The 27882-nt window shown below is 35.2% G+C and overlaps 1 protein-coding gene across 1 annotated transcript; it reads right to left on the bottom strand.

Moving 5' to 3' along the window:
- Positions 1-9720: 9720 nt before the first annotated feature.
- LOC149578508 (DNA-directed RNA polymerase II subunit 4-like) lies at positions 9721-18487 on the bottom strand. Its single transcript, XM_089829542.1, has 6 exons — positions 18111-18487; positions 10726-10834; positions 10495-10572; positions 10307-10340; positions 10160-10228; positions 9721-10015 (listed from the first exon to the last, which is right to left on the bottom strand). Exons 1-6 carry the CDS (start codon positions 18166-18168, stop codon positions 9938-9940), a joined length of 426 nt encoding a protein of 141 aa, XP_089685668.1. The 5' UTR covers positions 18169-18487; the 3' UTR covers positions 9721-9937.
- Positions 18488-27882: the final 9395 nt, after the last annotated feature.

Below are 27882 nucleotides of genomic sequence, written 5' to 3'. Positions count from 1 at the left end.
TTTGCACTTCTATCTAAATTCTCCTAGTGCCTTCAACATCCAATTCTTTCTACATAACCCCCATTTTCTTCTTGAGAACCATTATTTCATTATATAGCCAAGAAATACTCTGAAGAGAAGTTTTTGCTTTTAGTTTAGCAGTGTGAAGAAAGAACTTAGCATCTTGAGAGTCATCCCTCCCATCATCCACATCCCTATGCTCAAAACCAACTGCAGTGGTCATAGTATTAATTTGGGTATCGTTGTTAATGTCCAGATTCTCCATCGTTGCCTCATTTTCTTCTTTGCTCTGGCTATTGTCCTTACCCTTAGGGCCTTTTCCTCCAATCTCCTTTCCAGTATCCTCCTCTGTTTTCTCCTTACTAGAATTATGAAGGGTGATCACTCTAATTTTCATCATCCTCCCTAAGGGCTTCCAACCCAACACTTGAGTCAGTATTTCTATCCTTACTTCCCTCCACATTGTCTTTCCCAGTTGACACCCCTTTACTCCTAGAGTAACCATCCAGGTTAGAACTGTGATCCCCCATTTCCATTTTCTCATCATTATCTGAATTCTTAGATTTAGTAATCTGCTCAACATGTTTCTTAGTCCTCTCTCATTTGAAAACCATCTTGCTAACACTAGCCCTTTCTTCCACCTTTATTCTCTTAGAGTGGGGAGCATTACCAGACCCTTTCCTTTTCTCAAGAACTGGTGAGGGCTTTATAGCCTTACTTTTACAATAGTTTTCAATCAGTAAAATTAAACCTTCATGAAGCACAAGATGGGACTCTTTCTTCCTATGTGCATAAAGGCTTAAAAGTAGAGAGTATCTTAGAAAAATGGAAAGGAAATCCTATCTTTGTGCCTAAAATGATTTAGGAAAACAAAGTGAAATTTATGGACTCTTTTAGCCCTACCATCAATTATAAAATACTCATGAATACAAGACAACACATCCCTCCAAATGTCTTTTATTTGATTCAGTTTGTAGAAGTCCTCATTTTTCTCCAAATTCTTCTCTTCAGCTTTCGTCTTTGGAAATTTCTTGAAGGCCGCATTGGAGATACTAGTCTCCTTGCTAAATTTAATCCCTTCCATAGGGAAGCCCTGTAACCTCAAATTTAAATTCTTCAATCAATTTCACCATGACTCCATGCAAAGTGACCGTATCTTCAAACTAGTTTTTTAAAAAGGCTTCTGTAATGTGAGGTTTAAACCCATAGAGTCTCTTAATGTAGGTCATCACTTTACCCTTCTGCAAAATCTCCCACATAGAGGCCTTAACCTTCCAAACCTTGCAATTGCTCGGCTCTTGCTTTCTTGGTTCCCCAGCCATCTCAAAAATTTGATTTTCTCTGCAAAACACCAGAGTAATGGAAACTAGAAAAGGTAATAAAGTAGTGAAGATTATTGATGAGCAAATAATCTTACTTATGTGCCAAACACAAGTCATCATTGTGCAAAGGTACTTCCTAGGGAATCTCAAACTATCCTCAATAAGCCCACCACTCTTCATAAATTTTCCTATCTTAGCAAATCTTTCCTTCTCTAGCGTGTGTCCTATCATAATTAATTATCATCGTCAGCTCCACATCCTTGCATAGGTCATCATGCCACCTCAACTTGCTTTCCCTATAGACAACTTGGTTGGAAATCCAATCAGCAACTGAGTTACCCTCTCGAAAAATGTGAGAGAATATTACATTGTCAAATTTATTAATAAGGTTTTTGATTTCCATAATACTTCTTCAATTGTCCAAGTTATTAGAATCTTGTTATTGAGCATATTAGTAATGTTAAGCGAATCTCCTTCCATCCAAAGATTCTGATAACCAATTTTCATAGCCAGCTTCATAGTATACAGTGATGTCGTAGCTTCAACTTTATGGCTAGTTGAAATCCCAATAGGGATAGCAATAGGATCAACAATTGTACTAGTATGGTCTCTCAAAACCCCTCCACAACTAGCTTTGCTAGGATTGCCTTTGGCAGCCCCATCAAAGTTACCTTTAATCCAACCCATAGGAGGAGATTCCCATTTAACATTCTGCCTTGCATAGGATTGTTGATTTGGATATCATCACTCAATTTTCTGTGAGAATTGAAGTTTTCCCTGATAGCTTTAATTATATTATGACCAAGAACCCACTTAGGAATTTCTCTGTCTCTAAAAATTCTATTATTTCTTTCTTTCTAGATTCCCCACCAGAGATGGGGTAAAGTTATTTTCTACAGAAAACCAATATTAACGTCCTTCGAAGGACATGTCCAGCTCTAGAAGCACTGATCAATATTATTTTGTTGCGCCCAATCTAAATTCCAGTAGTTAAGAATGTAACTCCACACTTTTTGACTATAATTGCAATTTAAGAAAAGATGATTTCTGTCTTTAGAGTCTTTTTTACATAGGCTACATCTGTTAATCACATAAACCCCTCTTTTTTGTAAATTATCCAATGTTTAAATTTTGTTTTGAAGTAGGATCCAAAAAAGAAGAAGTTTATTTTATGAATAAGACCTTTAATCCAAGCTTTAGTCCATAAAGGTCTAATCCCTTCTCCTCAGTTCGAAAAACAAAGGAGACTTTAAAACAACCTTTAGAATCTAAACCCCAAACCATTTTATCTTCAATATGAGGATAAAGGCTAAAGACATTTAGGATTAACTGAATACTATAAAAGGCCATATTACATTCAACAAGGTTAACCCAAACATTATTAATCCAGTAATTCTCCACAAGAATACCAAAAGTTTGTTTACATCTATCAACAAGAGTTCTATCCTCATAATCCTCAATTAGAGGATGATCCAAGATCCAAACATCATCCCAGAACCTGATTTTTTGCCCATTACCCACTTTCCAAATACAACCTTTGATTAGAATATTTTTAGCTCCCTGCACAACTCCGCAAATAGCAGAAGGAGATAAAACAATAGGATAAGAAAGAAAATTAGATAAAAAAGGAGCATCAAAGAGGTATTTATGTTTCCATATAGTACTCCACTCCTTATTGTCATGATAAACTCTCCAACCCTGCTTAGCAAGAAGAGCTTTATTCATACTCCTAACAGACCTGATCCTGAAGCCACCATCCATTTTAGACTTACAAATTTGATCCCAAACAATTAAAATCATTGTCCTCTTATCCTCATAACCAGACCAGAGGAAATACCTTTGGATTTTGTCAATAGAATCAGCATATTTAGCTGGAACCCTGAACAGACTCAAAGCGTACGTAGGAATACTTTGGAGACAAGCCTCGAGAAAAGTAATTTTTCCAGCTTGACTCAACAAATTACCTTTCCAACCTGCCGATTTCTTGTTGAATTTTTTTAATAAGATCTTCCAAAAACAAGTCTAAAGGAATAGGTCCCAGAGGGAGACCTAAACAAATACAAGAAAAAGACCCTATGGAGTAGCTAAGAATATTAGCAATCTTTCTCTATCTAGAAACATGGGTATTGATAAAATACACCGAACTCTTATTCTAGTTGATCAATTGACTTGAAGTAGAAGAATAGAGGTTAAGGGCCTTTTTGAGATTCCTAGCTTCCCTAAACTCAGGTTTTCCCCAAAAAATTGTATCATCCACAAATTGTTCATGGGAACAAATAAGAGGATGAGAAGAGGGCTGCAAACCTTTGATTTCCCCTTGAGAAACCAACTTCCCAATATATCTACCCAATCAATCAGCCATAATAGTGAAGATGATAGGGGATAAAGGATCTCCCTGTCTCAAACCCCTAGTCAGTTTAAAAAATTCTGAGGAACATCCATTAACTAGAACAACAACTATTGCAGTAGAGATCATTTGCAAAATAAGTTTCACCACCTTTACACTAAAACCAAAAGATAATAAGATCTTATGAAGAAAGGACCATTCAACTCTATCATAAGCTTTAAAAATATCAACTTTCATAATAAAACCATGATTATTAGAAAGAGATAAAGAGTGGTTGTTCTCATGCGTACAAATGTTAGAGTTAAGGATTTGCCTACCAGGAACAAAACCATTTTGTTGCTGAGAAATAAGAGAAGGCAACAGAAGCAACAACCTCAAACTCAGGACTTTTGAAATAATTTTATAGAAAGAGTTACATAGACTGATAGGCTTGAATTGATCCAGAGAATCTGCAACAACCTTTTTTGGAATAAGGCATAGGAAAGTAGAATTAATTTCCTTTAGCATCCTTTTTGCCCCATAAAATTCTTTAATAGCATCACACACATCTTTCCCAATCAAATTCCATTCCTTTTGAAAAAATAACATAGGAAAACCATCAGACTCTGGGGATTTATCTCCACCTAATGAGCAAATAGCCTTATAAATTTCCTCTTCCTTAGGGATAGAACAAAACATTCTATTTTGCTCTTCAGTAACCAATGGAGGAATAACATCCAACGACTCTGTCTAATGAGTCAAATCAATATTAGGCTCTGAAGACATCAAAGAAGAGAAATATGAGACCATTTCCTTTTCCTCAGTTAACTTCGTATTACCTTTATTAAGACTTGAAATATGAGTTTTGGCTCTATGTTTTAAGGTAGATAAATGAAAAGAATAGTATTTTTGTCACCTTCATCAAGCCAAACAGATCAAGATCTCTACCTCTAGTAAACTTTTTCTTTAGAAACAATATCATTATACTCCACCATTTTCACATTTTCTTCCATCACTAAATCCATGGAATACGCTTCCCTCTAAGTTCTATCTCGGATTAATTGCAAATCCTCTTTAATTTTAGATGTGTTTTCAAAAATGTTACCAAAACAAAACATCTTTTATTCCAAATTTTAACTTTCTTTTTGACATTTATGAGTTTAGAAGCCATACGAAAAAGAGTTGTTCCTTCAATATCTGTGTTCCACCATTCAGCCAACCAATCTTCAAACTGTGGATGCTGCAATCACATTTTCTCAAATCTAAAAGGAAAATTCTTTCTGTTATGGATAGTCTTAGTAGAAAAAATCAAAGGAAAATGGTCTGAACCAATCTTCTGAATAGCCTTAAGATTACACACAAAATCTTTTGTCCAATTAGGAGATATAAGAACTCTATCCAAGCAAGCTTAGATACATTCATCACCTATCCTTTTTTTACTCCAAGTGAACTCAATACCATGGAGATCTAAGTCCGTTAAGCCTTCCTTATTAATAAAATCCATAAAATCCAGTCTACCATCCAGCTAAATAGTATTTCCCCCTTTTCTTTCATGCTCGTACAACAGAACATTAAAATCCCCCTAAAAACCCATCTACCATAGTAATCATTACTCTTTATGTTAGAAAGAGTAGCCCACAACTTTTTTCTTGCACTCTTGATGTTAGGTGCATACACATTGACAATATACCATTCTTTATTCTAGGTTATACTCTTCATCTTGATCACCATAAAATGTTTATTAGCATTCAACAAGGTACTTGAGAACAAATAACGCTTCCACATAATCATTGTTCCCCCTGAGGCTCCTTCAGAGCTACTAGCCATTATGCAATAATTATTAAAAGATTTAAACTTTTCAGTTTTCTCTTTATCCATTTTGGTTTCTTGGAGCATAAAAATATATGGTTTATGCTCTCTAACAAAATTTCTAATAATATATAATTTATGAATACTGTTCAACCCCCTAATATTCCAAGTGATAATATCCATCATAATTTTTTAGGGGTAAAACCCAAAATAGTTGCTTGTTTCCCATCAGCAATATTTTGTAAGCTTTCACTTTCTCTAGTTTTTTTAGATGTTTTTATTCTAGGTTTCTCTAGAGTACCAACATTCGATTTCATTTTTGGAAAACCCAACTTCAATTTACTGTTTCGAGTCTCCACTCCTTTAGAAACAGAATTACCTTTCTTCTTTGTTTTCTTTCTTTGAGTCTATTTCTGTTTAGGTTCCTTCTTTTTTGAATTCACATCCATTACTTTGGATTCAAGGACATTCTCAAAGGAAATAATCTCTTGACAGAGTGATTGACAGAGTGAAGGCCCTTGAAATTGAAGTTCAACAACCTGTGAATTCTCTAAATCCAAAGCGCGACTCCTTTCCTCAAGAATTTCACCTTCCTCTATTTCTTCTAATACTTCTAAATCTTCACATTCTAATTCATTTTTTTGATAGATTACTAATTGTTTCATAGGATCTTCAATATTCTCTTTACTCTGCACACTAGAGATCTCTTCTAGATCTATCTGCTTACTTGAGTCCTGATTATAAAGGATATCTTTTTCCTCTACCACCTTTCTAGGCATTACTTTGGGTTTCCATACCTTTTTCTGGATTTTAACTTCTATCTTTTTCTCCACATTGGCCAACTTAGGTTGATTTTTACTTTTAAGAGGGCAATTTTTTTCCCAATGACCTTGTTTTTTATAAACAAAACAAGCGTTTGGAAGATCTTCAAAGATTATCCCTTACATCCTTTTACCAAGTTTTGAAATCAATTCCACCTTCTCATGAAGGTTCTTCAAATGAGCAACTTTCACATAGATTCTAGCACATTGAAGCTTTGTTTTTGAAGCTGTAACATTGTCAATAGCCACAAGTTCGCCAAAAGAACCAGCTATTCCTTCGAAAATATTTTCATGCCGAAACTCCAAGGGTCAACCAAGAAGTCTTACCCATAGTGGAGTAGTAAGAAAGAAAGCATAAGATAGATCCATATTTGCCTCCCATTTTTAAACCGTAAAAATACTATTACCAAACAACCAAGGTCCACCAGAAAGCACCATGTTCAAATCTTCCTTACAAGTAAAAACAAAAGAGAAGAAACCATTCATCATAGGTGATATGCCAACTTGACCACGAATAGCCCATTTTCTTTTGATCATATTTCTCAAAGCATCAATATCAGGCCTAGCCCCTAAAAATTTCCCAACTAAAGTGAAATCCATAATCGAGACAACAAAATCAACAATCGAATTTGGAATAAAGATTTGAAACTCACCTTTCTCCCAGCACGATTTTGATGTAACCAGAGGAAAAGATGATTTTCCTCCAAGTTCTTTCCCAAACAAAGAAGACTACTTCCTTTGATCCTCTGGCAACTTCTCCTTCATTTGGTCCTCTATTTTATAAACATTTGCATTCTCATCCACATTCTCCGAAAGATTCCTTTCCTGCTCTGGGTCCCTTCTGAGCACATGACAAGCAAGTAGGGGAACATAAAGAACATTCTCGTCCCCACATCTTGTGGAGCGGGAACCTATAAATTTATCTTTTTCTTCCAAAATTCCATCAGTCCCTACAGAACCTATCGAGATCCCCACTTCCTAAATCCCTGTCCATCCAAGATCAGTCCCTACTGCTAAATTTCCTCCTTCCAAATTCCCGCCTAATAGAGCTCCAACCATTTCAAAAAAAATAAAAAAATTATAGACTCATATTAGTATTTCAAAGTTATTAAGCTTGGAAGTCATTGATTTTGTTTGGATGTTAGTGCTTCAACAACAAAGTTTTGTACTTAAAGATGACAACTATTCAATTGTGTTTTAGAAAGTTCCTACTAAGAAAATCAAATAGATGCATATGCAAATGTGAATTGAATTACATTCAGGTTTTGGTCTTAGGGGAGAGGACCCAGTAGTTGAGCACCCTAACTTCACACATTTCAAAATCTTATGTGAAAATTTCAAATCGCTTCCATTTTTTTTATAGTAGCTTTCTTGGCAAATCCCTTGTTTATAACTAAGGTTTCAAAGCCACATCATCAAATATGATGTCACATCACCATGCTTTTTGCCAAGGTGTCCAAAACAACCCCCAAAAAAGTGAGACCAATCGTAGTGCATTAGAGACCCCCATACTTCTGCAGCTGATGTGGTATCACACTATTGGTTGTTTTTTGGGAAAAGGGATACATTTCATTCAATTATGGGTAGTTTCATTAACAAGAACAAATTTAAAGTCACAACTATTGGTACAATCTTGTCAAAAATATTAGATATTAAATCAGTAATCGTGGGTATTTAGTTAACTCCTATCACAACCATTGGAACATGCTCAAGTATTGGATCCTCTCCCCTAGTTGCAATGTTTTCAAATGACCCAAAAAACCATTTATGGTATCCTAAAAACAATGTTACCAAGTGTTGCAAAGTGATAAGTTGTTGCCCCGATACAAAAATGTGTTGTAATAGCTTTTGACATGGTGTGTACAAGTGATGTGGAGGTTCCGATATAGTTGGCATATAGTTTACAAGTGATGTGGTTCTTTGAGTAGTGTGTTACTACACATTTGAGATGAATATGAAAGTTGCTCTAGTAATTGTGTATTTGCGCTATATGTAGCATGGTATAGTACCTCTCTCTCTTAGAGTTGATCATGCCTCATATTTATAGTTAGAGTATTGCAATTAATGTTTTATCTCTTACCTAGATGGGTTTGTGATATATATGACCTATATCTAATGTTTATCTCTTATCTAAATGGGTCTATGTTATGCGTTATCTACGTTTTGCTCTAAATGTTTCTAACATGAGAACCTTTGTAAGTTTTTTATGACATGTCCAACTTCTAACTCGATCGTAATATGCTTTTGACATGGTCAATCTTGTTGTGTCCTCCAATGATCTATCTCATATAGGTACAGGGTGCACTTTAGCTAAATGCAAGAGGGTGTGTGGTCAGCAAGCAAGTAAAGATCTATAAGTAGAGTTTTGAAAAAGCATAGGTTCAAAGAAGAAAAGGCATTAACAGTGTGTTGCTAGGGTTGATGGTGTTGTGTAGCTTAACTGCATTATCAGAAGAATCTTTTCAACTTTAAGAAGAATTGTGAGTACCTTATTGCTAGGACAACGTGTCTTAAGCACAAAAATTCCTTACTGTATCTTGGTATTTTGGCAGTGAACCTCTGTCCCGATCTGGCAGTGAACATCTATTTGCAAGTCCCAAACAGTGAGTTCCTATCTGAATTCAGCGTTGTATTGACAATGAACCTCTGCTCGTGAGCTTTGACTATCATTGTAAGTAGACTATTATACATCAGTGAATTCTCTTTGTGGGCAAGTGCTCACAATTGTATTTCTCGGTTTAGACTTTCCCAGTATAAAAATCTTGGTCTTCATGGGTTGTTTCAGTTTACTATTCACTTAATAAATTGTGTGGTGAATAATATTGATGGTTGGTAATCTAAATAATGGTTTTTGTTTATGCTGATTCACCCAGTCTCTCTCAGCTTCCCGTGTTCAACAAAAACTATTACATGAATTCCTTTAGTCTTCTGGTATTATAAACTTATTTATATCACCTAAATACCCAAGTTGGATTGGTTGGGAAATAGAACAAATTAATTCCAGGATCTTAAATCATATTGTTCAGCAAATATCTAAAGCATCATTAAGCTGGTTTCTATTTTCTGACAACATATAATATACTCAACATTTAAAAAGGAGGCATACCCCAGATCTATATGCTCCTAAAAAACTTTTGAATTGTTCAAAAACATGATTACCATAATAATAGCTTCTAAAATAAACTTTGATGTCTAAAATTGCCCATATAAATGACTCTCAACGTTTCTAGATCTTTCTTTTCTTTCAAGAGTACATGAAGATATAAAATCACCTTCGTTGGAAATTCCTGCCCTGCATTTATATGGACTTTACATTAGAAGAGTGGTATTAGTTGAAAAGAACTTGACGCTTTATAGCCATTGAGCCAGAACATGCATTTCACTAAGGTTATGTTATCCTTGCATCAGGTTTTTACCAAGATACTAGAATCCTTTGCAGTACTTAATGAAATGTCAGCTAGCCATTGCAGATCTTGATCAAAAGTACATAGCAAAATAGAGAACAACACTTGTGGCGTTTAACTCAAAGACCTCAAAAATCATTAACTATACACCAGTTATTAGAGTAAATCTGTACGTGAATGATGTGTTTAGAGAACAGAAAAAGCATTCACTGGACACCAATTAGGAGCGTACATTCTGGAAGTATATACAGTATGCTATTCAAATTTCCTTATCATAGCAAGATCACTAAGCATTTTGTCAATCTTTTCATCATCCAACCCACGGCCCTTATGCTGCAGCATTAAATAAAAAATGGTAATCAATATAAAATTGAATACCTATCATTCTGAGTGCTAGAACCTCGATTTAGACACAACAAACACTTTCTTGATTATTCAGAACACATAAGTATAAAAACGGGCAACTTTTAAGCTTACTTTAAGTGATGGAACCATAGCTTTAGCCTCCTCAGCGGTGTCTGGGCAAAGATTGCCAATTACGCAAAGCTGAAGCAAATGATGGGATTTAGCTTCACCTTTTTATGTATGATAAGTAAATAAAACTAAAGGAAAAGGAAACAATACCTCAAATTCGCTCAATGAATTTCTGCTCAGCACACTACATTAGGCTGAGTAAAGGATTCTAGAATCCACAATGCTTTCAAAAACATGAGTAGAGGTTCATTTGCTATATATCTACTTTTAAATGCCAAAACTACCAAATATGCTCATTCTAAATAATTCAGTCATCTAAATGACATGGAAAAGGATACTCTCGAACTTGTTTCACAGCATCTGGATTTTTGTAACGACTGAACCGTGTCACGTACTGCAAAGATCTCTCAAACACCCTGCATTGAGAAGAAACAGATCTCAGCATTCATACCAAAATATTATATGGTAAAAGAAACAAAAATTACCCACATCAAAATCTGCATCTCTCTTTTTAAAGCTTCCTGTTCTTCTCTTCTCACAAATGGAAACATTAATTAAAATGTCCTTACTGGGACACTTGAGATGAAGCATCTTCAGATGCTTGCTGAAGCTGATCATATTTTTTCTCCAAAATTAGTGCGACCTCGGCATTCATGAGACATTTAGCTTTCAAGAATTCTGCAAATTAAAAATAATGTAATATAGGCAAGTCTTACAGGATAAAAGCAAAAAAGAAGAATATTGAGATATTATGTCTAAACTAATTTACAAACAGAATATTTTTAATAGCTAGACATTAAAATTTGTTTAGATGGGTAATTAAAATATCTTCGGTAACCAGACATTGATATATCCTTTGCCTACAACAGAGAGTTTGCAGAAACAGCAGAATATTTTTCTGAATGCACCCTAACAAAAAGGTAATATTTCACTACTACTTTTCCTCTCCTGTCTGTACGGATTTTAAGTAATTGGGGAGCTACCATGTCAGCATTTGAAAGGCCAGCGAAAGCTGCAAGATCTACTACTTACATCAACAGGATTCAAGTTCAGAAGCAAGGCCCGTACTTCCAAATTTGATAATCATTTTGGAGTTGAAAGATGCTTGCCAACCTTAAAAGATGTCTTTAGACTTCAAATTCATAAGAGGCTGCATGCTTTGTGGTACCAATCAAAAAGAGATGAGAAAGTTCTGCATTCATAGTTGTGGAAAGATTATGATACAGACCAATATTCTGAGTCTTTACAGACTGAGAATTATTGCAGCCAAATTAAGTTCAAATTTAAACACAATTAACATGAAGGTTTGTCAAATTTACTGGAAAAGTAATCTGGAGTTGATACAATATAACACAAATTCAATTTGTTGATGCCCTCTGTCTACGCTCTGTGAATATCCTTCAGTCACTAGAATTTTTCTCCATGCCAACTCTGGTGCCTTCTTGGCAGCTCCTTCACCCTGTGCCCTTTCTCCCATCTTACGATCCCTATTTCATTGTAACTACACACTAGAATGTTAGTCCATCTCAATTATCTGTTTCTACACTCCATTTTACTGTTCCATGTTTTATTCCAGTGCAGCAAACTTTCTGTTCTCTTTCTCAAGTTTCAAGGCTGTGTTCTACATGTCTCTTCTCCTTTGCACAGCTATCTCCCTCTATGCTCTGTTTTTTTAAACCTTGATCTTCCTTTACTCACCAGGCAGCTCCTATCTACTCTTTCCCTTTGCAGCAGCTTTCCGCAATTTCCTTTTACTTATGTGCTTCCTTTCCTCACTCTTTCCTTGCAGATTTTCCTTTCATTCAAGTGCTAACATAGATGCACTCTCCTTCAGTTTCCAGTGCTTCTCTCTTCTGTCCAGTGCATTGGATTTTAGCTCCCTTTGACTCTTTCTTTCCATGCTATGGAAAACCTCCATTTTCCCTCTCTACCTCGCTGTTGGCATGTTCCTTTCATTGTATAGCAAATTTTTTGTTTGGTGATGGAAATCTTTTCTTCCACCAACCCACGCCTCTCTCCCACATTAATACTTCCTAGCCAAATTCTCTTGGGCAGCAAAATGTTCTCTTGTCTATTTTCCAATGCCCTTTCCCATCCTGGTGATCCAGATTAAGTTGGGAATAGTACAGAGTATTATAGGGAGAATATAGTATGTCAGGACTCAGGAGCCATCAAGAGGTATCAGGAGAAGATGAAATACACGAGGAAATATACCTTGAACAGTCTGGTGATGGTACAGAGCTATTCAGGAGTAAGCCATATCTATCAAGATCTGGTAAAATATACAGATATGAGAATAATTATAAATCTAATTTCTCAATACTTTCTACATTTTAGTAAATTGCATTTTTTAAGGTCTTCAATGCAGAAGTGGGGTTTAAAAGTGTTTTTGGTTCCATAGATTGATTGCTCAAGGCATGGTTCTAAGGAAGTAAAATTAGATCTCTTCAATACCTCTCCAGCAAATCAAGCAGTTTCAAATTTTGAGCTACGAGTGGAAAGTTATGGCCCCGCCAAGTTGGGCTACCCAATTTTATAGTTTTCAAAATATTTGTTATCTTGTTTATTAATTTATTCCCTGGAAACTCTTCAGTTTGAATATGCTCGGAATCCTAAAACTGTTGGGATTCCAAATTTGTATTTAAAACTCATTTTAGAGCAATAAACAATAACTTTGCTTGCACGCAGCTCTTCTATGAGTTCTATAATCTATTTTTCTATAAATACTTACAGGTTTACACATACCTACTATTGCAACTGAATTCATCATATAATAAAAATTAGTGGTATCAGAGCGGTTACACTCTTTTATATCACATTGCACAGTTTCATTGGCAGTGTTTGGGATCCAAGGCACACCTGAAACACATCAAAATTTTATTTCTGTGAGGTGCAGCCAATCAAAGATGGCCGATGCAGACCCTTATAAAGCCTTGGAGGAAGAAGCACCGACAAAACAAAGGGGAGAATTGATGAGACAGTTTGCTCAGATTCTTTGAAATACTCGGCCATCAAGCACAGAAGGAAAACTGTTCAGTAGCCACACCCCTTTCAAGGTACAGATTAGTTTTGATATTCCAAATTTCGAAGGAAAAATTGATGAAGTAGATGAATGGTTGTCAAAATTGGATACATATTTTTCTGTAAATAACTTTTCCAAAGCTGAGAATATAAAATTTTCTCTCCTCCAAGCTGGGGTACATGTGAAGCAAGCACGGGAAGAAAAACTCGCATCAAGAATATTTCTTGTAGAAGATGAAGACAAAGAACTGAATGGAGGAAAAGATGTCAATCCTACATGTGGGGATTTTGTAGAATTCAACAAAGAGAAGTGTTACTGTGAAGATGTGTATGAAGAAAAATATATGCAGTAGCAGTTGTTACAACAAAGGAGAGACGAAACAGTACAAGAATGCACCAATAAATTTCACACTTTATGAACAAAGCTGGGCATCCAAAATTCTAAAAAACAGGCTACAACAATATATTCAAATTGAACTAGCCTTCTTCAAGGTTGAATCACATGGCACTGCATATTAAAAATCGGGCTCTGAAATACTGGAGCAGACTGCAACAGTATATTCAAATTTAACTAGCCTTCTTGAAGGTTGAATCACTTTGCATGCCTACAAATATGCCAAAAAGATTGAGGAGAAGATCAAATAAAAGGGAAAAAAGCATTGGTACTACCCATAAAAAAACCATTGCAGAGTCTTTGCTCCAATCACCAATATTAAATAAGGCTGCTGAACAAGGCCCAAAAGATACATATATGTGGAGTGATGTTTACAAAAGCATTTGACATAGCACCAGCCATTGCAGGGCTATGAAACGTTGGTAGCAGAAGCACAAACAACAGATAATGAAGAGGAAGGCAAACAAATCATTGAAGCAGATCCCTATGCCATGGTGGCTACTACTAAAGCTTTCCCTCAGGAAGATGCAAAACGGCTTTTTCATTCACAAATGTGGGTAAACGGAAAACCATTACATTTCATAGTTGATAGTGGAAGTCAAAAGAATTTTATTTTTGTTGACAATGAAAGTGTTAAGAGATTGAACTTACAGACCAGACCTCACCCACAAGTTACAACCATATTCCATGAAATGGGTCAATCAAGGGCGACACATACAAGAAGGCAATGCTACTTATCTTATTCTATTTGAAGATGAAGTTCTTTGTGATGAAAGATGTGTGTCATGTACTTTTGGAACAGCTGTATATGTATCAACGTCATGGAATCTATGAGTCAAGACCTTGAGGTGTTATTGTCCAGTTGGGGAAAAATAAATATCGAATACTTGAGGTAAGCTGTATAAATTTCGGATTTTTGTCTCATAAGGAATTGGCTGTACAGATTGGAAAGGAGTGCAATCATCTATTAATAGCTCTCACGAGTCCACAACAACCTACACCAGTCAACAGAACCATCGCGAGCAACCAAGGTTGCAGCAACAGAAGGTACTCATGTCACCTACAATGTTTTCACTACAATGTCCACTCAACCATCCAATTAGCGAAGTCTGCCACAATCCAGATCACAAAACTATACAAGATTTTCAAGATGGAATTGATGGTATTAGGCAAACTCAAATTGCTGCAATACACCCTGTTTCCCATAATGCGGGCAAAAGAAATGGCATAGCGACAAACTCTTTCCCTCCAAGTGAATCAACTCCCTCTGCACAACAAATGGCCTATCAGAGAAAACATTACCAAATGTTCTCGTTTATTACAGGTGTTGGTTCAATGGGACCCATTGCCTCTCAGGGGGGAGGAATTATCCAGATTATGTTGGGAATAGTCAAGAGCAATATGGGGATAATCCAGTGTGGCTTAGGAGCCGTTAAGAGCTATCAAGAGAAGATGAAAAACATGAGGAAAAATACCAAGAACAGTCCGGGGATGGTCGAAAGCCATTTAGGAGTAATCCAGATCAATCAAGATTTGACAGTGTATATAGATATGGGAAAAATTATAAATCTAATTTCTCAATATTTTTTACATTTTGGTAAATTGCATTTTTTAAGGTCTTTGGAAGTGATTTTGGTTCCTTAGAATGATTGGTTAAGGGGTGGTTCTGAGGTCTGTTCAATACCTTTCCAACGAATCAAGCCGTTTCAAATTTCAAGCTACAAGCGGAAAGTTATGGCCCTGTCAAGGTGGGCTACCGATTTTGTAGTTTTCAATATATTTGTAATCTTGTTTATTATTCTATTCTCTAGAAACTCTTCAGTCTGAAGCTGCTTGGAATCCTAAGACTGCTGAGATTCCAAGTCTGTATTTAAAATTCTATCTCATTTTGGAGCAATGAACGATAACTTTGTTGTTCACAACTCTTCTATGTGTTCTTCTATTATCTATTTTTCTTAACAATAATTACAGGTTTCCACATACCTAGTATTGTAACTGAATTTACCATATAATTCAGATCAACTGGCACCTCTCAGACTTCCATGCAGCAGTGTTATTCCAAAAAAATTGATTTTATTTTCTCAAAATTTCCTTGATTACTATACCCTTTCTTCTTCAAACAAAAAAGATTCTTCCTCTTCAAAAGATTTGGTGCTTTCATAGGCAGCCTAGAAAGTTTTTCCTTTAATTATTTTTAAATGGATTTGTCTCATTCACCAATTCACCACCAAATAACCTTTCCTTCTATGTGCTCTGGCTTAGATAAAAACTTAGATTTCACATAGATGACATAAATTGATAGAAATAACCATTCCCTAGACACAAAACAGCCTGAGGCATTTCGTCACAGAAATTGACAATAATGCTGATCCATTTTGTCAAAACCAAACTAAAACTACTAAAAAAACCACACTAGCCAACTTAAATTACTGGAACAAATGGACAAACATGTTTTTGGTGATGCCGATAACTCACTAACCCAGACCCTCCTGCATCAGACTATAATTAAAGGGCAAGCAGTGACAAATTTATTCCTTCCAAAAGTTTGGATCTATTTAGGTTGCTGAAAAATTATTTCCAAAATGATGACTAAAACATTGAAGCAGCTCTAAAAAGTCTTTAACCAGACACGTCTTATACTTGGAATGAGAATTTGATAGTCATCCATTATCCTAGAACAGACATGTCCATTCATCTAAAATCAAATCTTGAACAGAAAACTGTTTTGGGTATTTGCCAGCTTCACCTTTGGATGCTGTCTATGGGTAGCAAGAAATGATTACGTTAAAAAGTATAAAACGAAGCCAGGAGCATTGCAAAGTCACTCAACCAGCTAAAGTCAATTCATCTGCAAGTCCAGTAAAGAAACAGGCTTCCCAAACCAAATACAAAAAGCAAGCCATGACCAGCATCATAAGAGTTTCGCATTGGAGATAAAGAATTGGTGCACCTCAGAAAGCAAAAGATTCAAGAGCAAGCAAGGAAGTTGAAGGCATTGAGGCATGGCCACCTTGCTATAATGATCAAAGTAGGATAGCACCTACAAGCTAATATGCCTTCTTATACGAATAATTACTCAGCCATCAATGCGGAGAATCTAAATCCATAAGCCATTCATGCTTGATAACGGTGAAGGGTGAGTCTTTACCTTCGTATATGATTTATTGTTTAGCACTACAAGCCCAGTAGAACCATGAGCAAAATGAGCCTCCTTAAAAGAAAACTAAAGTAGAACAGAGGGGGAGAAAAGCTCAAACACAAACCCAAACATGTATTATATTTAACAATGATAATGTAGCAAGTGTCACCAGCTGACTAAGCCAAAAGGACGACATGCATCCACAATATTGCCAAGAGGAAGACAAAGTACCCACGTTTTTTTATGCGATAGTTTTTCCCTTGACTGACTAACTCTTCACTAAATTACTCGAAAAAAGATTCTCCAACTAGTGACGGCCATTTTCCCTTCTGAAATGTACAGCAAGTTGTTATTTTCCTAACAATACAACGACTGCCAGACAAAACTTAATTTTAGCCTTACAATCATCTGCAATCATTTATTTTTATGTTTTCGATGGAAAATATTTGCCTGATATATGATTAGTGTACAAATAATAATTTAAATAATCTTTCCTTGAATTTTCCCAACCAGCATAAGTGCCCATAGCCCAGAAATCACTCTGGCGGCTAAAAAGGGGGAAAGTACATACAATACAACAGAAAAAGAATTTTTTTGATTATAGGTTTTTAATAGAAACCCGTTATCCTCCATAAAATATCAGTGATAAGGATTTTATATGTCAAGACTCAATAATGGTACTGGCATTTAATGGATATAAAAATCTCCATGCAAATAAAAGAATGGCAATCCGGAGGGGCATCCAATTTCAAAATCGAAGATTTCATCGTAACGACAATAAATCCTATCAATAAAAATTCAAATAAAAGATTTTATAGTGCAATGCTCAAAATATCCATTTGCAGGGGGAAAACGAAAAGAACGTAGAGGGTAAACAAACATAAAATCTGGAGTGTCACTCTAAATTTGAAGAACCCGGAATCCTAAATTCGCTGTGGGGTAGCAGTAAAATCAACGAGGCAAGATTTCGTCAACCTGGAGAGAACCAAATGGTTATATAAAAAATGAATGTAGTGAACATGAAACCAAGTAAATTCAACAACCCTGTGCTCACACGCACTGTTAGTAAAACCCTGAATCCTAACAACAAAATCCAAAATTATTAATGTGCGTTATAAACATTTAAGCGTGTAAACAATTATTAAACATAATGTCCAGGGTACTTTACAGTAATAAGATACTGATACCCTAATATTAAAAACAAAATGGCACAGAATTCCAACACAAAATTCTTCCTCAGAATTTGTATTTCATGACGGTTGAATTTTGGAAAAAACAGTACAGGAAACGGCCAATCGAAGATACGAGATTTCACAAAAACGCTGCAGCATCCAGATCCGAAACAGAAATAGATTATCGTGGATGTGGAAATAAAGATGGTGAAGTGAAAACCAACGCACCTTCCCCTATCTTGAGCTCTGCGGCATTTTCTTCTTCTTCTCCTGAAGTTGACGCCATTGTCGCTGATAACTGACTTCAGAAGAAGAAATTACGCTGAAGTGCTAAGAAACGTAACAGTTCAGGGCTCTTTCGCGTTTCGACAGCCGAAACGCGAAACTCAGATGTCCGTTTGGAGGCGTTGCTGCGAAATCTGGGGAAAAATATTTTAATCTTTTGGCACGTAGGGATGGAATTAATACATTGAAGTTGCAAGATCACCTGTTATTATTTTTCATTAGTTAATAGTTTTGTTATTAAAAAATTCTCGACCTTATGGATGACCCCTGCACTTTATTATTGTGTAGTCTCTTTGTCTTTATTAAATTAGATCTTTCATGTAAATATTTGTTTGTAGCGGCGTACATCATAGAGTATGAAAGATCACATCATAGAGTATGAAAGATCATTTAAGTATTTTTTTCTTTTCGAATGTTTCAATCTTTAGTACTTTCTATATTTCCTTATCTCTTTATCAATATAGTTTACAATCTACATCTCTTTATATCTCTTCATCTTTATCTCTCCCTTTCTGTGTCACCCTTTATATTTTCCTAGATCTCTTTCTATCTTTACCTCTTAATCTATCTCTATATTTCTATCTATCTTGGCAACCCCTCCCCACTATTCATATCTAGACATGTCTCCCTCTCTCTATCCATCCATTCTTTCCATTGCCTCTTCTGTATACTTTTAAATCTCTACATTTCCATTTTTCGTCCCTAATCTCTCCCTTTATCTCTCTCTATCTCTATCTTGTTATCTCTCTCTCTCTCTCTCTCTCTCTCTCTCTCTCTCTCTCTCTCACACACACACACACACACACACACACACTTTTTGTACGTTCATCTTTCTATGTCTATAGCTCTCCATTTCTATCTCTCTTTATATATCACTTCCTATATATCTTCATCTCTCTATCTCTATACCATCTTTATCTAACCCTTGCACCTCTCTCGCTATCTCTCTTTTCTTCTCTCCATATCTCTTTCTTTTATATCCATTCATATTCTAACCTACGAAACATATGCATTCATTGTACATTCACTGCTACGCCATAATATAGGAAGGATGGTAATAGGAATAAACACATGTCAAATCACATGCAACTTTTGTTTCTCATGTGAAGTATTAAAATAAGACCTTTTGTGTAAGCTTAAAAGAAGGTAATCCAAAGGTCATAATTAAATGCAACATACACTCAATATCCATACCTCTACTTGTTAGAAGAGTTGACATACTTGTCATATGAGATTGAGAAGCTCATATTATTTATCAACAATCCATAGTCTCGGGGAGACAGCGGACGACCATTGTACAATCTTCAACCGTTGATTTATTCTATGTTAGTAATGTTGATTGATCTTGCCCTCAATCATTTGTTGCGTGGAAACTCAGTAACCTCACATTGAAAGATAATGCATACAAATGGGAGCTTTTATTTTTTGTTGCTCCTTTTTATTTGTGGCTCACTAAATGTGATACAACAGGCCTACTTTATTTGCAAGAAATTTATCTTTGTCTCAAGTCCATTTTCACCAATTAACAAGAGACACAAAGCATCATTGTTCCTACCAAAAGTCTAATAATGTAAAGAAAGTTAAAGCAATTCAAGAATGAAAAGTACTAAACTGTTGCTCAAAGAACAAGTACATACCAAAAGGGAACACTTCGTGAAACAAAATAATTAAATGAGAATGCAAATTAAATGCATGTCCAATGACAAAACATAAATCATGAAATGAAATTGTGAATTTTAAAATGAAGCATGTGTTATAGCCAACTACAAATTGAAACTAATCACCAAATGACACCGTACTTATTCATGTGTATGGATTAGTGGGCTTCTAAAGAAAGTGATATATAGAGATAGTCTTAGGCTATGTATTTAGAGTAAGGTTTTAGCGAGATTAGGAGTAACATGTTTAAATTATCTTTCTTAAAACTAATTAAATGTAAAGTGAGAATATATAAAATGAAAATATTAATAAAATAATAGTTCAAAATGACTAATAATAAAAAAATAAGTTTATTAAATTAATAAATAAGTAATTAAAACAATAATTGTTGGATTTCTTAAACTTTCTCTAAAAAATTAAAATATAATCAATATATTAAACAATAAAAAAATCAAGTGAAAAACAAAATTGATATTAGAAAGTTAAAAATTGCTACATTTTCTTTTATTATTAATTTAATTATACATGAAAACAACATCATGCAATTGATATAGGATTAGGAAGGGGCATAATTTTAAATTTAAAAAAATTAAAAAAATTCTATGATTAGTTGAAGAATCAAAAAGATTAGATTCAATCAATACATAATTATGAAACTAATAAATGAATTATTTCTATGTTAAATTAGGTATTTAATGCCAAGGAAAGAAATCCAATCCAACTTGCACAACATGCAAGATTAATTCTCATTGTTTATAATGCTATAAAGATTGTGCAAAATCAATTTTTTGATTCCTTTATTTTGATAGCTTGACATTAATGTTTGATTATTTTATGACAATAAGATTTGCAATGACCATCATTGTATTGTGTAGTATATTATGAAACTAACACATACTAATGATGGACAGTGGAAATCTATCTCTTAATCTAGGATACATTTCAAAAGATTGTGACATCAAAGCACAAATTGTTTTGACTTTTATGATTCATTTATACATGTAGGGAAAAAAAATTGTTGAAGGTTCAACCTTATGGCTTTGCCTCTTTGGTTAAGAACCAAGGATTGAGGGGTATTTATTGCACCAAATTCTCTCAGGGCACAATCCCGACCTCATCCCATTTTGATGTTGAGGGTCTTGCACTCAAGAAGACTCGATCTCTGGTGGGATCTTTGTGATCCATTCAACTTCACTAGTAGACCAAGGACCTTTTGGGAAAAAAAAATGGATCCATGAAATAGTGTTAGTTCTTTTTTATTACCTTACATTGTCGTTAGTGCTCACTAAATACATGTTTTGTTAGTTCCATACTAATGCAAATTCATTGAATCTAATCTTTTTATTTCTTCAACCAATCATAGAAAATAATTTATTTATTTTATAAAAAATTGCCTCTATCTAATCCCATGTCAATTATGCCATGTTGTTTTTCATATAATTGAATTAATAATAGAAAGCAAATGAATGTCAATTACATCAACAACATGTTGGTATTTATGTTCAACACAGTATATTTACTTGTGTTGTTGGTTAATTTTGTTACTTGTCTTACCACAAGAGAAATGAGATCTGCATTTTTGACACTTCAACTTAATTTAGTATACACATACCCTTGTGTTAAACTCATTCAATAGCTACATATTGTTGTAGAAACAAGAAGACTGTAAATTAGAAAGCATGTTTGTGAAATCAAACAAATGCAATAGTATCTAGTTAATTTTGTTACTTGTCTTACCATGAGATGAAGGAGATATGCATGTTTGACACTTACATCTTAATCTAGTATACATATACCCTTGAGTTATATTCATCCAATGGTGCTAGTGCATATTGTTGAAGAAGCAAGAAGGGTAGAAATAAGAAAGCATGTTTGTGCAATCAAAACATTACAATAATTTTTTTTAATCGGTGTTAAACAAAAACAATAATATATGTTATAAAGAGAAACTAATAAAACCAAAGCTAACATCGTTTAATAAAACCAAAGGTAACATCATTCTCAAAATTTACATAGCTTACAATTCAATATAATTGAAAACAATAGAATATCCCTAAATATTAATAGTTGAAGACTCTTTCCACATAAAATTGGCAAAAATGTCATGACAACAACCTAGCATGTTGTAAAGAAGACTAGCCATAATATGATTGGAATGGGACACTTCATGCCAAATGTCAAGTAATGCAACTTAATTACACATAGTGACTTTATACAAGCACAAATCAAGAAGATAATGATAGAAGTCAAGCATATTATCAATTGGAACAAACTTCCTAATTAAATGAAGAAATGTCTTTGTTCAAGATTATATAAATTATCATTGATACTTTATGGATCTTTTCTACAACCAAGCTTTAACATAAGTCATCAGATATCTTCCCCCTATCCCCCCCTCTTCTCATCCTAAGGAGGTGAAAGAGGGCAATGATGATGATGTGGAGTCTGATACAGAGTCTGAGGAGGAGGACTCAGAGACAGGAAAGGAAAGAGAGATGGAAGAAGATAAGGGGAGAGAAAATGACAAGGAGGTGGTGACCCCTATGAACCCCAAGGTTAACCCCAAGAAAAGAAAAGTGAACCAGGCCCTACCCCAGGAACATCCCAACGACCATGTTGATGTGCCCCCCAGCCCTACCCCACCCAATTCACCTTAGGAGTTTCCCATTTCGCCCTCGAAGGAGATGATTGAAATCATGGTTGAAAAAGGGGGGGAGGTAATCAGAAAAAACAAGAGGAGGGCCTGGAGGAACTTCTATGGGGACAAGGTCAGTTTGGGTATTGTTAGAGAACCTGCTAAAATCCAGGTGTTGGAGGACCATGACAGAAGTACCCACTATGACGAGCTCATTGACCCAGCTCTTTTGGTTATCTCTGAAAATGTGCGTGAAACTGGCTTCAACTTCTTGAACAATGCAAAGAATAGTCTGATTGACAACTTTTGTTCCATCAAGTGGTTTTTTCAGGAAATTGAGGCTCTGAAGGACAGGAACAATCAGCCCAAAAACTAGGGTACTGACAAGGACCAAGAAGCCAGAGGAAGCAATGACCATGTGGGTAGCCAGGAGAAAGACAGAGCTCAGGTCTCCAGAGACCATCAGGATGACAGACTCGCCCAGCTTGAGTAGAAGGTCCAAAGGCTAGATTCTTCACACCTTGAATGAGAATATTGTCAATCTAGGGGACTATCTAACTATAACTGGCCTTGATAGGGATGCGGAGCGGAACACAGAGCAAGGATTCAACTAGGATGAATTTTAGAAAGAGGCCAGTGACTAGGTGAATCAGGGGAACCAGATGAACACTCCTGCCAGGATTTAGGAGGGTGTGGCCAGTCACAAGGACAATGATGTTGCAGAAACCCTGCAGGCCATGGACAGAGAAGACCACTAGCCTGTTCGCCTGGCTTTTCTTTTCTGTCTCTGGCCTTTGCTCTTTAGCTTCAGGCCTTCTTTTGTCTCTGGCCTTTTGTGGCAGTTTTTTGTTTGTTTAGTCTGTTTCATCTTGCTCTTTTTGCTGTAAAACTTTGGGTTTTAGGATCCCTGTAAAACCTGTTTTACCTAATCAAAAACATAAGTCATCATCATATCTCCATTCCTGTTTTGTAATCATTAGACTTCACAAAATAGTTGGAGCACAATAAATATCTTCTTCAAAATATTCAAACATGGAAACAAAAAAATTGTCTGCATACCTACTCATTCAAAACAACTAATTGAAGTAAATAGAATAGCAAAAAGTTGGTGCACAAAAATGTAAGAGAAAAGGAAAGAAGACTACTAAAGGTTTTGCATGTGTGTTTGGCCTAGATTCATATTGTACTAGATAAGAATCTAGTCAATGAATCAATACCTTCTTGAAAACTAATTGTTCTTTTGGCTTCTTTAACTATCCTTAATATAAGCCACTTAACAACTAAAGCCAAGATAAATGCAGTAAGGTAAAAGAAAGTAAGTTCACACACAAAAGCATTCATCAATTTGATGTACACATATTTTTATACGTGGAAACCCTTGGTTAGAGGGTGAAAAAAATGGTGAGGATAATATATCCACTAGCCCTTATAATTCATGTAAAGGGTTTCCCTGTTAGGAGCTACAAGTGTTTCTTCTAGAAACACATCCTATTAGGAATATCTATAACTTGTTAGGGTTACAAAAGCATGTGAGATCTACCTTGTTAAATAATTTACAAGTCTCCTTTTTAGAGACACCTCGTTAGAGGATTTTACAATAAGCTTACTGATGAAGCTTTCCCTATTAGGAGATACAAATAGATGCAATGCTAAGGAAGCATATTATTGTATTTAGATATTAGATGTGACACTAATTTTCCATGTAGATCTCAACTTCATATCCTCAAAGATGCATTGATCTTCTTGTTCACTTGGCGAGTTCTCTGATCTCACCTCTCCCCTTGGTTGTTTGCAACAAGTTGTCATTGTCCCTTCTTCATTTACAACTACTTTTTTTTCTAGTCTACTTATTGTCACTCTTCATGTTCTCCATTATCTTCCTCTCTCATCTATAACAACAACAACTACAACAACAACTTTTTATTAGATTAAATCATTTATATCCATTCTAAGGTGTCAGGGAGGAGTTTTCCATAATTAAATTATCCCACTCATTTTCAAATTCAAATTTTTAATTCCAGGTTGGTTCACTCATAGAAAATCTATGAACCCAATGCCTAGGGCCTAGATTGGTAGCCATGCTAGTCCTTGTGAGCCAGTGGTGGCCTTCGTCCTTGCCTTCCTCTTTCATTTTCTCTTAACTCTTGTTAAATCCACGATGTCTTAGTCTATTGGTGACTCAGATCAACTATTCTTTGTATTTGAATGCCTTTGTTGGCATGGGTATGCCAGAGTGTATATCAATTTACTCCTTGACCAATAATCATCAAACCTTTTCTTCTTCTCCTTCTTTCAACCTGTTGTCAAGTAGTTTTCCAAAGGAAGACTTCATTTACCAACTATCTCCCTTTCTACTTTGCGAAGTTTCTTTGATGGAAAAACCTTCATTCTTATGGTTATCATTCCTTTTCCTATATCATTGAGAATGATATTGTCATTAGATGGAATTTGGCATTAAATTGTCAAATCTCCCCCTAACAATGTGTTTGTCTCACTCCGTTCCTTTCTCTTTTCTTTGTTTCACTTTTCTACTTCATTTTCATGTTTTGTTTCTCTCTCATTTTTTTCTTCTATTCTTCCCTTGTTCACATTCTTCCCCTTTTTTGTATTCTTTCCCTTTGATGCTATTCTCTCTCTACTAATACTATTCTCCCTTTGTTTGGATTTCTTATTCTCATTGCTTTGTTGATTCTTCCCCTTGTTTTCTTATGATATTCTCCCCCTTTTGTCATAAATGACAAAGGGTTTTTTGAGGGTGCTACATGTTGTCAAATACATGTTTATATTGAATTTGTATATTGGTGAGATAAGTTGGTGAGTGCAATCATTTCACTTCTAATGTCTGCCAATAGTGATTCAAGTTCATTTAGTTTGTTGGCTAGTGCTCGGACAACTAATGCTTCTTTGTTGACAATGTGCCTTGGATGATGTATGTCATTGGAAACAACTTGCACTATAATTCCATCAATATAATAGTTCATTTCTCTTCCTCATATTTGATCTAATGAATGAGGTTTAGTATTCCTTAGGTTTTGAACAAATACTCAATTGTAAAATCAGTGACTGGATTGAAAGTGTCCTTTAATATTTGTATCTCTTGTTGAGCTTGTTGTAGCTTCTATTCTAGATCTAGTGAGAGTTCTCATGGGTCCGATGTCTTCTTTATGACTAGTCTTGAGGCTTGGAATGTTTCTTTCAGCTTATTCTTAGCTTTCTATAGTATGGTGTTTCTTTGTTCTACCAAATTTTGTAGCATGCCTACCCTTTTGACTTCTAGCTTCTTTTCCACCAATGCTTCAATGTTCTCTTGGTTATCTTTAATATTTTCAACCAATTTGGAGAGTTGGTTGATGAATCTATATTAGGATCATGCGACATCTGTGGCTAACTTAGCAATTATATTTCTAGTGATTACCAGATTCCTCACTCGTTGTTGTTTCTTGAGTTCTCCTTGCCTTTTCAACTACTATTTATACTCATTCATTTCTTCTAGATCCATATATTTGATCATGGAATTTTTTTCTGAAATGATGGCATCTAGGTTCTCTTTTTCTTTAGTTGTGCCAACATCCTTCTCATAGAATTATCCTTTATCTTTAGAGCTTGAAGATGACAACAATGATGATGAAGATGTCATCATGTACCTATCTAGTCTTCTCTTCCTCTTAAAATGTTCACCACATGTCATCATTGACATGTTTGGTGCTCTTGACCTGATCATCTGACCATGTGCCCAACTTTTATAAACTCTCAACCTTGAAGATGTAGGTTTGGTTGCAATATCTTATTTGACTTCTTATATCTCTCCTTCTTCTTTAGCCTCTTCATCTCTCTTTGGTGGTGATTCTAGTTCTTCTTCCATTTCTAGGGACTTTCCCTCTATGGGTTCTTCATCAGGTACATGTACCAATTCAGGTGATTTATCCCTTTTATCTTTAACCATTTCTGGTGATGAATCAACATTAATGGTGATTTCCATGATTATTTCATCATTTTTATGTTGATTCATACCTCCTAGTGACTTGACTTTCTCCTCTATGGTTTGTTCATCAACCTATATAACTAGTTGGGTGACTATTGATTGTTCATCATGTTTAGCTTTAGCTACAAGCCTTCCTGCTTCGGATGACTTATGTGCAATTGACTCTTCTTGAATCACACTTGTCTTCTCTTGTTTATCTTCTTGTTCAACATCTTCCTCCCTTTAAGGACTAGGATTTTCATGCCTCCTTTCTTCGACTCCTATATATCATTCAACTCTTGTGCTTGGTTGTCTCTTTTACTTTGGAACTAGATGGTTCCTTGGTGCCTCCTTGAGTCTTAATTTTCTACACATAGGTAGTAATTGTGAAAATAAAGGAATATCCAAAGATCAATGATCAACAACCATCTCAATAGGTAACTACAAATTTTATTTCTGCATCTAACATTATTGTTGATACAAATATGCAAATGTTAGATGAGGCACAAGTTGCAATTGTTGAGAAGAAGAGAAGGTCAGTACAAGAAGATAGCAAGGAGTCAAAAAGCCATAAAGCACAAGTAGAGAAATCTACTATAGGTAATGAAAGGCCAATTGTCTCAAGACCTCTGAATGAGGGAGATAGGGAGATAGTACAACCAAGTTCCACTGGTGAACTTGTAAGGACTAAGGAATAGAGAACAACAGAGAAACCCAAAACTGTTGAGGATACACAAGATATTGTTCAAAGACTGAGTGCAGAGCTTCAAACTCAAAGTATGTAATTGTCATTGCCAAGCTCTAGCACTCTAGAATCTAAATGAAAGAGAATCAAGGAGAAGAAGAGTCAGTCACTTGAGAAGCTAGTGACATTGGATGAGGTTATTGTGATTCTAAATTGGGACACAAATAACTTGACTTATGAGCAAATGAAAACCTTGCAAGACCTATTGGCAAGGAAAACAAGTTAAGAAGACATGAAAAAGGAGCAACAACAAAAGCTAGTGTTGCATGAGATCAAGGACATTTTAAAGAAGCATTTGATGTAGAAAACCTTGATGAGAAAGACCCTATTATTGTTCAATTGGTTCAAATTGTGGAGAAGGTAAATGATACGTATGTTGACTCGAATGAGAATTTGATGTAGTGGACAATAAGGAAATTTGAGAAGAAAGTGATAGAGAAAGTCTCCATTGAAATTGCAATAAGGCAAGTTTATTTGTTAAACCTTGTAAATAATGTAGAAGAAGTTATCAAGAATATTCATTCTTTGTACAAAAATTTATTTGATGCTACATTCCATACAAAAGAAAATCAAGAGCTCATAGATAGACTACAAGCAGATTTGAAGTCAACATGACATTCTTTGAACATGGGCACAAGTTCAAGTTCATTTCATTTTAACATATTAATTATTTCCCAAGCTAGGTTAGCCAAGTTGATGGCTAATGATGGAAGAA

This window comes from Cupressus sempervirens, chromosome 1, assembly GCF_028749045.1.
Source record: "Cupressus sempervirens isolate cs-2001-9-10 chromosome 1, ASM2874904v1, whole genome shotgun sequence".
Lineage (NCBI taxonomy): Eukaryota > Viridiplantae > Streptophyta > Pinopsida > Cupressales > Cupressaceae > Cupressus > Cupressus sempervirens.
The sequence above is the reverse complement of the archived record's forward strand: the minus strand, read 5'-3'. Positions and strand labels throughout refer to the sequence as shown.

Coding starts and splice junctions, on each gene's coding strand:
- LOC149578508 (XM_089829542.1), bottom strand. CDS start 18,168: ATGGCGTCAACTTCAGGAGAAGAAGAAGAAAATGCCGCAGAGCTCAAG. Junction 10,573..10,725: donor GCTTCATCTCAAGTGTCCCA/GTAAGGACATTT, acceptor TTCTCAATGCAG/GGTGTTTGAGAGATCTTTGC. Junction 10,016..10,159: donor CTATGGTTCCATCACTTAAA/GTAAGCTTAAAA, acceptor TTAATGCTGCAG/CATAAGGGCCGTGGGTTGGA.